Genomic DNA, 12181 nt, shown 5'->3' on the forward strand with positions numbered 1-12181 from the left:
GACCACCATGATGGTGGCCATCTATCAAAGCGTTACTTTGTGGAAATACCCAGAGACAAATGGTTTAGTGTGAATGATACAGTCAATCTTGAAGAGATTTGTAGGTAATCAGGAAAAAAATGGGTAAAAGATTACATGAATAATTTGTGGAACACCAACTCTGACAATCACACAGTTGCACAGCATGCTCTTGGGGGAGGAAACGTCGTTTGGGGAGACGGAGCTGAATTTGACTAATGACTTCCTCAGTGTGAACAATAGAGACAAATGTTACTTTAAATCCAAAATACTTAAATCCGGCTTTCGATGACTCCAGGCAAATATCATTACTCATGTGGGGCCCACCTCGCTCAGTGAGCGCATGCACAACCAGATGATGGCTTTCCCCAACTCAATCCATCACACAGACCCTCACACAGGCTCAGAGCCTCCACACAGGGTCCCTGCTAAGTGGAGGAGCTGCAACAGCTGTAGACGATACTGGGTGGTGCGCTTGGAGATGCCCAGCGCCCTGTTTAAAATGGCAGCCAGTGCACTTTAAAGAGCGGCGCGCCACAATCTTCCTCATTTGATGTATTGTTCTTCATCTTAGCAATTTTGGGAATAGCAGGTCTAACTTATCATGGTGTCATCTGCAATACATTGGCCCATAGGCACAGTGCATCACCTGAGCTGCTGATGTCACATACTGATGGGCCATCCCCTGCTCGTTATAATCCCACCCTTACCCTTGAGTAAAACAGAGCAATAGAGATGAGGAGATAAGCAATAAGTCATTCAAAGCTGTGCACTGCAGGGAGTTTAACACAGTAAAGAGCTGTTGATAGGCATGACACAAAATGGAGTATGGCATGTTTTCATGGAGCTTTTATAAAGGAGGGGTAAATTGACAAAATAAACAAATGTTTAATTGAGATATGTAAATTAATACTAACAATTTGGGGATCACAGAATTGCACTTATTAACATTGGTTGCAGTAATATATTTATTTTCAACATTACTTTCAGATGGGCTTTAGGTCTCAAATTTGCCATCACACTTACATGTTGTGTGTGTACAGAATGTAACCGCTGCACCATTTCAGGTGGAAATAGGAAGTTAACATTAGATTTCTTGAACTACAGATAGTTTGAAAGGTCAGAATGGGAAAACGTGTTAAAAAATGCATTAATAATTTAACACCTCATTGTGTTTATGCAAAGGTTAGTGTGGGATCTCGGTGAACATCTTGTTGTTTTTGAGGCTTTAATTTCCAGTGCACTGCAGTATATAAACTTTTTCTGTTTTGCAGCTCTCCAAAGCAGGTCAAGTTTCCAGAAGTAGCAATAAACCCAGACAGGCACTGGGCCTCTTCGCCACTAGATCTGATATGAAATATTTTGGATAGACGCAACAACAGAAATGCGCATTATCTCAGCAGTAGTAGTCTGATAAGAACAAGCTTATCTTCATTAAACGTTGTTACGTTCTGCTTGGCTGAATTCTGTTCACGATCATACAACACAAAATGAAAAGGTCATAAAATATCTGGTTAACTGTGAAGTTACTGACGTGCGAAGGATTGTTTAAAACTAGATTTTAATTGCCAACATGTACCATAACAGCTTTGGTATTACAAAGGTTTGCCAATGTAAACAACACTAGGAGTAAGGGACGGTCTAATTTATCAAACAGAACATTTAGAGGAAGACAGTGTTCTCAAAGTGTTCAGGTTTATGTTGAAGACCTCAGAGCACGTCGTTGTACCAACGTAGTATTACCTTCAATATACATATAAATGTAAGTTCTTTATTGTTGTAAATTGATCATTTTGATCCAACAATGTGGCACAGCAACACAGATTCTAAGTGATGTTCTGTTAAATCTCTGAATTCACTGTATTTCTCAAAAACGTCTCACATTTATGAATCTCTATTCCACATTATTGATAGAATGTAATGACTTTGTTTTGTGTTAGAGCTAGCTGTGGTCATTCTGTGCCAGCAGCTTTGGCGGGTGCTCTCTGTCCACTCTCTGTATCACTGCTCAAAAAGGGAAAGGAAAGCCACACAGATTTGGACAATGAAACTATACATTTATTTGCACAATGCACAATGAGAAACTCTCAGTGCGCATTCACTCTCCAACCTTGCCCAACAAAACTCGGAAAAAAGCATTGTGTAAAACAATTGCTTAAGAGTCAGGGAAATAAAAATGAAAAGTCAAGAAAAATGGCCAGCTATTTATAAATAATATTTAATTAATGAGCTTTTTAAATAATGGATTGAAGGGATGTAATTGCAGACGGTTTTATGATGACAGCTTTGGCTTTGCAGGGCTCTTTCTCCTCTTTTCAATTACAGGCCAGAACAGGGGGAGGCAGAGGGAGAGAGAGAGAGAGAGAAGAAACAGAAAGAAAAAGAGAGAGGGGAAGAGAAGGTTAGAGAGAGAGAGAGAGAGAGAGAGAGAGAGAGGAGGCTGGCGGAGGCTGAATTAAAGAGGCTTTTTGTCGCGTTTAATATCAATTCATTCCATGGACTGCTGACACAGGCAGTCCGGAGAGTCCAGGATTTATGGCTCCCTCTAATGGGCATGCTCAGAATCAAAGGCCCATCGTCAGCACAACCACCCAGCACTCGCTCACTCACTCACTCTTTCGCTCGCCCCAGCTCTCTCCTCTCTACTCTGCTCTGCACTCTGCTCCCATCTGCCTTCAAAAGACATACACACTCCTGCAGCTCCACCTCACTCACTCTCTCTCACACACACACACACACACACACATACCACACACTCTGACAGCAAGCACCACAGCCAAACACTTTCCTCTTATCAGTCTCTCACGCTGCCAAGAGTCCTCCCTAGCAATGGCCTGTCATTAGAAGGTTTGTTTGGAGTCCAAGCTGAGATAAGGCCACTCCTACTACATCAGAAAAGAGCAGATCTCCCAGTCTGAGGCTGAGCGCAGCTATTAGTCAGATATTAGTGAGCACTATGAGTAGTGTGTGTGGCAGGGGAGAGAGAGAGAGAGAGAGAGAATTTTAACTAAAAATAAAACACCACCATCAATGGTGCACAGAGCCGCCTCAAAGTCCCTGTCAAGATTCTGCAGTGTCTTATAAAACATAAAATCAGTTTTGATCCTTGATTGCACCAAAAAGACAGACATCACAATCTACAGCAGAGTCCAGCTTTTTCTTTCTGTTAAAACAGCAGAATTAGCATTAGCTTGACCTAAAAAAACATGAATCAACTGGCACTTTTTCCCTTTTTTCTGACCGTACGGATAAACAAACATACAAACATGAAGGCTAAATCATTCACCAAATGCATGAAAAAGTGATATTAAAAATGTAAATAAATCTTCCAGTCTAAAACACTGTATAAAAAAGAAAGAAAGAAAAGAAAAACAGAAAGAAAAAGATCATGAAAGAGAAGATTACAGTTAAACAAGCAAGATGAAGGAGTGAGAGGCAGTGGAAGAGAGAGAGAGATGTATGTGGGCATGTATGCCAGAGTATGCTCCCTTACACACACACACACACACACACACACACACACACACACACACACACAATAACACTCTTCCTCCACACACTCACCTGCCCAGCTGGGGGTCTCCATGTACAGTGGGCTGTGGCTGAGCTGTGGTCACTCACTGCTGCCAAATGAATCAGTCCTAAGAAAAAAAAAACACACACACACAAAACCAGTTAACTACAAAACTCACATAAATACACTGCACGCTGAGAGTATCACACATGATCCACTCTTAGGACACATGCACCATTATTATACATGAGGTATATTTAAACAGGGCGGCACGGTGGCGCAGCAGATAGTGTCGCAGTCACACAGCTCCAGAGACTTGGAGGTTGTGGGTTCGATTCCCGCTCCGGGTGGCTGTCTGTGAGGGGTTGGTGTGTTCTCCCTGTGTCCGCGTGGGTTTCTTCCCACACAAAAACACACAGTCCAAAAACACATGTTGGTAGGTGGATTGGCGACTCAAAAGTGTCCATAGATGTGAGTGTGTCAGTGAATGTGTGTGTGTGTGTTGCCCTGTGAAGGACTGGCGCCCCCTCCAGGGTTTATTCCCACCTTGCGCCCAATGATTCCAGGTAGGCTCTGGACCCACCGTGACCCTGAACTGGATAAGCGCTTACAGATAATGAATGAATGAATATATTTAAACAATAAAACCGATATGACATGGTTTAGGTTCAAAAGAAAAAAAATAATCCAAAAACTATTGTAAGGTCTAACAATAGACAAAAGCAAAACAAAATAAAAACAGACTTGTACGTGGATTAACGTTAGAGCTGTTTTATAGAGAGTACAGGGAAATGTACAGAATAAAGAACATCTCTGTAACTCAATGACACTTAAAGAGCACATATTCTCCCTAGATTTCACAAGTTAACTCAGTGCCCTGGGGTCTTAATTAAGTATCTGTGACATGCTTTCGTCAAAATTCAACAAGAACCCCCTGCAAAAAGAGAAACAACAACAACAACAAAAACATATTAGGATCAATTCTAAAGCTCCTGCATTCTACATAAGAAGCAGCAAAACATACAAAAAAAGTCTAAACAGCTTGTTTTGCCCATGTTTTCATACATAACACAACACATTCACCTCGTCCAGAGTACAATACATCCATCATCAATATCATCATCAATCAGATCTAAACACCTGTCCAAAGTAGAGTATTAAAATGTTTACCTGCTGTTATTGATAATTTGTTGATAGGAGTGTGCTCAGTAATGCAGTAATGGCAATACCTCTCTTGATACTTCAGTGTTTTTGGCCCTGCATTCATATCCTCACTGTCCAATGAAAACCAAAACCATAACTTTACAGGAAACGGAAGTAATCTTCGTAAATTTCAATAGGATTCAATATGAAATGATTTTATTAATTTATTTAAAGTGATTTTGGAACAGTGATGATATTTAAGGTGACTCCTACAGATCAGAACTACTCTACCAGGCCTTAACCCAGGCCTTTCACGACTGTGTCTCAGCACCAGCACACACTACTTTACTGCCACAAAGCAGCCACACACTCACACAGCCATGCTCTGACTTACTTTAGCAGAACAAAGCGTGAATAATGTGCTGTCAGGAGTCTTCACTCGCTATACTCGCATTTGAATACTGAAAGTAAACACTGAATCTGCAAACACGTGACACTCATTAAGCGCAGACATGGCAGGCTTTGAGCCTCATCTGCTCCCTACTCCTGAGGAATCATGTCCCATTAACCCTTTTCTGAGGGAACACAGCTGAGGCCTAGACACACAGCAGCAGACTAAATCATTCCATTTACCAGACAAGCTGAAGGATTGACATCACTGCTGAGGCTGCTATCAGCAGGCAGCCTAAAAAAGACTGGGATGAGCCAGATTTTGTGCGTGTGTGTGTGTGTGTGGGAAGCGGGCACACTGTATACTAACTTTCCAAACCTTTGCATACACCCCTTGCAATTAGTATAAAAGGGTTCATGGTACTCACTATAAAGATCTTCAATGGTCAGGACATTCACAGAGTAGGTATGATTTGGGTGGAGGCTCATTCTCATCGCTGCAGCGACAGTGACGTGGTGGTGGTGTGTTAGTGTGTGTTGTACTGGTACAAGTTGATCAGACACAGCAGTGCTGCTGGAGTTATTAAGCTCTGTGTCCACTCACTCACTGTCCAAGTCAGAGACAGCAGCTCATCTGTCCCTGCACAGTTTGTGTTGGTCGACCTCTAGTCCTTCATCAGTAATATTTTTCGCAGGTGGACTGTTCTCAGTTCAGCACTGACACTGGGGGCTTTAAAATTCCAGCAGCACTGCTGTGTCTGATCCACTTGTACCAGCACAATACACACTAACATCACCACCATCAGATCAGTATATATATATATATATATATTATGCCAAAGAAAGCACTCCACAAGAAGAGAAAAAGGAGCAAAAAAGTGTGTGTGTGTGTGTGTGTGTGTATTAAAGAGAAAGAAAGAGCAAGTGTCTTCTCATCATGCTCTCATTTACTGAGAGAGAGAGAGAGAGAGAAGAGAAGGAGAAATGGCAATGCTGCAGCTTTTCCCTGGGCACAGGGACTGTACAGCACCAAACACGGGGCCCCAGAGAACACATGCAGCACTCTGCAAAAAAAGAAAAAAAAAAAAAGCCTCTTTCTGTACATTACCATAATTACACTGCCTTAATGGCCTCTATTGCGGGCCATTCTGATTAAATATGCATAGTGCCCTGGCCATATCCATGCAGCTTGATAAAAGTGTTGTTCTTCTGTGCCATTAAATAGTTAACATTAATCTGATATATAGAGTCGCTATGTTTATTAAAAAACAGCACTCATCAAAGGCCAAGATATTCTCTCTCTCTCTCTCTCTCTCTCTCTCTCTCTGCGTCCATCGGGACATGTCTTACTCCATTCTGAGTGTTCCCCTCTGTGGTCAAGAGCAGAAGTGAAGTCGTAGAAACGGGAAGTCTTTAGGGAAATCCAGTGCAGTACTGGCTGTGTGAGAATTAATTTATGGTGAATTTCTACACGCTAGCCAGAAAATGGGCACTCAGAAGAGGGAAAAAATAAGCTGCACGCTGCATATCAACAACTCCCTGGATGCAGCCGCAACACACAGGAAGGAGTGCAGGTGTAGCACACTACATTAGGCAGGTTGCTGAGTACACTTTGCTTCAAACCGCAGAAATAAAAACACATGACATGTAAAAGAAATTGGGATTTGTTTTTCACCTTCTGGACAATGACAGAACTCAAAAGCGAACGGTGTGTGAACATACTGTTCATTCTGCTCATCATCGATGAATCAATGGATTACAGTAGCATGAGTGCATCCACACAGTGGAAAAACAGCACGCACGGGGAAAAATATCTGAAACCAATCTTAAAGAATGAGTTGTGCGAATAAAATACTGAATCAGACACGGTGTGATACCAGGTACCCATACTCACTCAGTATGAGTAGAAAATGAGATCTAGCCTGAAATACCACACAGAACATTAGCAGGGTTAAAGATCTGGCTGATGATCTCCATCTGCTGTCGTGTTTGATAATATAAGACAGAGTCACCTTCACTTCTGCTGCCATGGATTTAAAAAAAAAATTGAAATAAAAAAAAAAAAATCTCTGACTGTGGGGTAACACTGTTCAAACTGGTTTGTTTACGTTCTGAAGCTCTACGATTTTTTAAGGAGGAATGGAATGTCTGAGGAAAAAAATGAGTGTGTTTGTACGTGGCTGAAGTTTAACTCGACTGTAAGTTTTTATTCACTCATTTGTAACTCAAGCTGTTTAGTTTTGTAGCACTTTGCAGTAAAGCAGTTAGCCGTTTCTATGAATTTGAACACATTTCCACCTTAAATAATCTGAAACAGTAAAATTAAGTCAATATTAACCACCTATGGAGGAGGAATACAGCAACATCCTCAACTCAGTTCATGCTTTTTGCGGTTTGGAGATCTATGTGATGCCTTTACACTGCCATGAGCAGGGGGAGAGAGAGAGAGAGAGGGAGAGGGAGAGAGAGAGAGAGAGAGAGAGAGAGAGAGGGAGAGAGAGAGAGAGAGAGAGTGAGAGCAGCAAATAATGAGGGAACCCTCAATTCTGTTTAAAACTGTGAACGTCACCTTTAAGGTCTGATGTGATTATGTTATCTGGGCATTACTTCTGGTGATGTAGTAGAAGGCTTGAGGAGTTTTAGGATAACTGTTTGTGTTTAAATACTCATTGTAAATGTGTCAGGTAAACATGGCTTTTTTAAAGCCTAAAGTAAATTAGTTCTAAAAAAAAAAAAAAAAAACAAGAGCAAAGAGAAACTAGGCAAGCCTAGTCTAGCCGGACCGCCATTAGCCATGTAGCCATTGTCACAAAGGTTTTTCTGTTACCCTTGTCATTGAAAAAGCTGGAGAAGCTTTGGTACTTCATATCAATGTCTTTGATTACAACAATATCCAATAATAACAAACTATAAAAGTAGCTTATCTTGTCAGTTGCTGAGAGTGTGTGTATGATCATGGAAAGCCTGTTATTGTCTGTTCATACAAAGCTACAAAACTGAAGCACCGTTTTGAGATGACATTAAAACAGCAGACAGCAACAAGATAACACTTAAGTTTTTGAACCTTTCTAAAACCAAGCACCTTAATGTTTTATCAACCAAATAATCTATACTTGATAAAGCAACAGGGTCCGACTGATAAAACGGTGCTGTAACAAATTCAGAGCCCTGTTTATTTTGAGTAACACATCGCTCTGGTGTTCTGGCTTTAATAATCCGGAGATTTTGCCCGTTTTCTTGTAAAATTAAGCAATAAGCTGTGCAGATGTGATTTATTCTTCAGAAAGTCAGTAACAGTGAGGTGTGTCCGTGTATTCGTGTCGTTATAGGAACAGATAAGATGACTTTCAGTTTGTTAAATATATAGTAGAAGACAAAAGGCTGTATCACAGAAACATTCTTCAAACATAAAGAAGAGACTACGATAAATATTACCTCAACAACGTTCAACACATTTCTGTTCGAGGCTCCAGTAAAACACTCAGCTGCACCGCGGTGGATGATGGACCTACAGCGCTGAAGCGGCGCGAGTGTGTCCCAATTCAGCTCTCAACTCTCTGGCCCTTTGAACACGCATTTGTTTAGGTCCCAGAACGAGTGCTTGTCCAGGGAAAAGAGGACCTTTGGTCACCGCAGAACAGTTCCAAATTTAATTCACGAACTGCAATGTGAAATATGGCTGAACTAACAGTGTAATGGTGTAGTGGCGCCACTGTGAAATACGGCTGAATTAACAGTTCCTACTTACGCATGCGCTTTTCAACATTAGATGTCAGACGTCTTCTAGGCCGGCCCGGTAGTATTCAGCCCACAAATACATCACAGCAGATTCATAATTGGGAATTCTTAATGTATTTGGTATATATTAAATTCTGAATACATTTGGAGTGTGTTGGCGGGTGCTGGTCATTTACATCATATCACACTGTCTGAATATTCTGTTAAACCTGTATCAGATTGGTATCTGCCAATAACGTTTCAAACTTAACGTTTCAATATCAAACAATACAAGGAGGTATTGTGCCATCGCCTTTGTTATATCAATTCACACATCAGTGCCCACATTGTGTATTAACGCGGTTTACAATCTGAACTTCACAGTAGCATCTGCGTCTGGGTAATTATTACCATGTGGGTGGTATGAAAAGAAAAAAAAAGCACTGCTGCAGCTGTACATGATACAAGTGTACACATTATGCAGTCTATTGTCTGTTGGTATGTGTGCCGAGCTGTGCCTCAGACATCGAACCCTTGAGAACGTATTGATCTAGTCCCTACGGATCTCTCTCTCTTGCTCATACACAAACACACATACACAACTACACACACCCTGTCTGTATTGATTTCATCCCCACAGAGCATCGCTCTTGGTCCCTCCTTTCCCTCCAGCTCCTCTCTGTGTGTAATGAATTGCCATGCAAGAGCTCTAGTGTTTCGGGAACAAAGCCAAAACAATTTGTTATTTCATCACAAGTAATTAAAATCTGTTTCTTTTCCTGTTGTGGTGGAGCTGATTAATTATTTGGATGGTAAAAAGGGATAAATAACATGGAACTGAAGAGCACTGTGGCAAAAACAATAAAACGGCAATCACTTGTGCTACCCTGATGTTGCAAGCAAGGAGGGGGAAAAAATACCATCCCACTAAAGTCTATTTGCCAAGCGATTTAGTTTCCTACACAGCAATAAATTAATTGGGCACAGTTGTGTGGTGAAAAGCAATGTCATAATGTAATGTAATGTCTCAACTATAAAGTGCCCCGAGGCTTGCTGATAGAGGCTGGAGCTTCAGTAGGAATCCCCTTATGCCAACAAGTGCAGAGTCATCTTATTGCTTCAGGACATCAGACAGGAATACCTGTAGCATAAGCATATCAGACACACGCTAGGCTCCACGCTGTTTTGTGCGCCCATTAAAACAATTGACGGGTTTTTCATCGCTGTTGGGCGACCGTTAGCCAATAGGGCCACTGTATCTGCTGACTCGTGCCACTTCAAACCATAATGAAATGTGTAATGAGAGCAAATAAGAGGAACACAAATAGGAAAACTGTAGCTAGTTTCCATTTCAGAGGGCCTGTCTACGGCAGCGCAAAGAAAAGGCCATAGAATCAGAGGAATCCAGGCTACAGTGATTCTGTAAGACGCACGTTTAAGAGATCAAAGGAACGCACCGCAACACCTATTTGTGTGCTTGCGTGTGTATGTTCCTCCTGTGTTTGAAAAGAACAGAAAGGACCAAAAGTGGATGTGCAGGGAGCACATTTTTCAAGACAAAATGAGAGGTGGAGGAAAGGGAAGAAATAAATGGAAGAAAACGCCCACAGCAGTGCCCAAACACAAAAGGACAATTTGAATTCGTAACGTTCCGTCGGAATCCTCTTGGATTCACCCTGGCTTTGTAAAGCAGATTAGACGAGCAGGCTACACGGGCTCAGTAAATAGAGCTGTTACTCCATTCATCCTCGATTCACAAAGTAAATACCCTACCACCCCACACCCCCTCCAATCCCACACACACACACACTGACCTGGAAACAGCAGTGAATGACAGAAAGCCAGCAGCTCCTACAGGGAGCCTAGAGCAGAGCCCTGAAGTGTGCCTCTTCGTATAGTCCAGTGTAATTTGATTTGCATAATCAGGCAGCAGGAGCCCACATGAAAGCTGATCCCTCTGTGCTGTGAATGAACGTATTAGAAGGTATAACATCTACAGCAGGGATTCAGCCGGTATGCATGTTTCTAATAGGCAGTGTTTGACATGAGCATTACTAACTAGAGCTCTACCCCGGGGGCCAGGACCCAGATCTTGATCCTTGACACTCAGACTCGAGTTGAATTTGGAATGTCAAGTTGAACTAATTTTTAAAATGGAAAATGTTGTCATTTAAGGCTGGAAAAATGGACAGTTATGATAAAATCCCACAGTCTACAGGCCTACAGCCTCTGGGTGCTTTATGAACTATTTATAATTTATAATTTGGTCACACAACTGTGTTTAATATTCTCCAGGAGCATTTACTTACTTTTCAAACCCATACTGAACATATCTTTAAAAATATATATGTATTGACTCGGTGAGGGAAAAAAACCAAAACATTTTATGAATGCGTTTCTGCATTCACTCTATCTCAAACTCAAATGTGCTAGTAATAGCTGGTTGTATCCAAGCAGAACTGGTGGATGGCTTTTTTCACACCATTAACCATGTGTGTGCAATTAACTGGCAAAAATGCAGACTCAATGCAAAAATTATCCTGTTGGCCAAGACCGCTGACGTCACCTGATCATAAAATTATCAAATCACCCGAGCCTACTGGACCTTCCTGAGAATAAATCACAGATAACAACCATCAAAACAGCACACACACATTCTCTCACACACACATGGGGCATTTAATAAGCCCTTAGTTTTGGTAAGAAGTTAAACAAAAAAAATTATTTTGATTGTCTTATGCAATCATAGTTAACATATCTACTTTTGTCCCACAATTATGTTTTCAATTTTGGAAAAAAAACCAAAATTATATAATGTTTCCCAATCATTAGAAAATTACCTTACACTCAGATCTTTCTTCAAATTTGGAAACAGGTGAAACTCAGGGCTGAGTCCAGGCTGTAGGGTGGACGACTAATGTCTTGGAATCCACAGACATCATCGACATACTTGTGTTATTCATAATGGTTAAGTTTTCATGGTGACTGCAACAAAGTGTTGGAAATGTGCAATTACCTGCATAATTAGTTGATTATATCAATACAGAGAACTTACTCAAAGTGCCTTGTGTTTGTGAGTAGTCGCTGTCCAAAGGAAAATCATGTACAGGAGGTCCTCGGGTTACGTCAGTCCCGAGTTACGATGTTTCGTGGTTACGACACATCTCCCATTTACTGTATAAAGCCTTGTTTCGACTTAAGTGGTTTTGCGTCGTGAACCTCGTAATGCGAACTTCGTGTTTGGTGTGCGCGGTGGAAGAATACACGGTTACGCGGCTCGGGACCGAGGAGGATAGGTGTTAGGATAGGATAAGTGCTTACAGTATGTTATTTAGGTACAGTATGTACGTATGTTCTGACTTACACCGAAAATCGCTTTACGCTGCAACGCAGGAACGG

At 41.4% G+C, this 12181-nt stretch overlaps 1 protein-coding gene across 3 annotated transcripts in view; it reads right to left on the reverse strand.

Moving 5' to 3' along the window:
- The window catches only part of rbfox3a (RNA binding fox-1 homolog 3a), a 510141-nt gene that overhangs the window by 235064 nt on the left and 262896 nt on the right, over positions 1-12181 (reverse strand). For all 3 annotated transcript variants that reach the window (XM_066663315.1, XM_066663314.1, XM_066663316.1), the window contains one exon: positions 3583-3659. In XM_066663315.1, coding sequence (XP_066519412.1) covers positions 3583-3604 — 22 coding nt within the window. In that variant the 5' untranslated portion in view covers positions 3605-3659. The remainder of the gene's footprint in view (positions 1-3582; positions 3660-12181) is intronic.

Source organism: Hoplias malabaricus, chromosome 3, assembly GCF_029633855.1.
Source record: "Hoplias malabaricus isolate fHopMal1 chromosome 3, fHopMal1.hap1, whole genome shotgun sequence".
NCBI classification, from domain to species: Eukaryota; Metazoa; Chordata; class Actinopteri; order Characiformes; family Erythrinidae; genus Hoplias; species Hoplias malabaricus.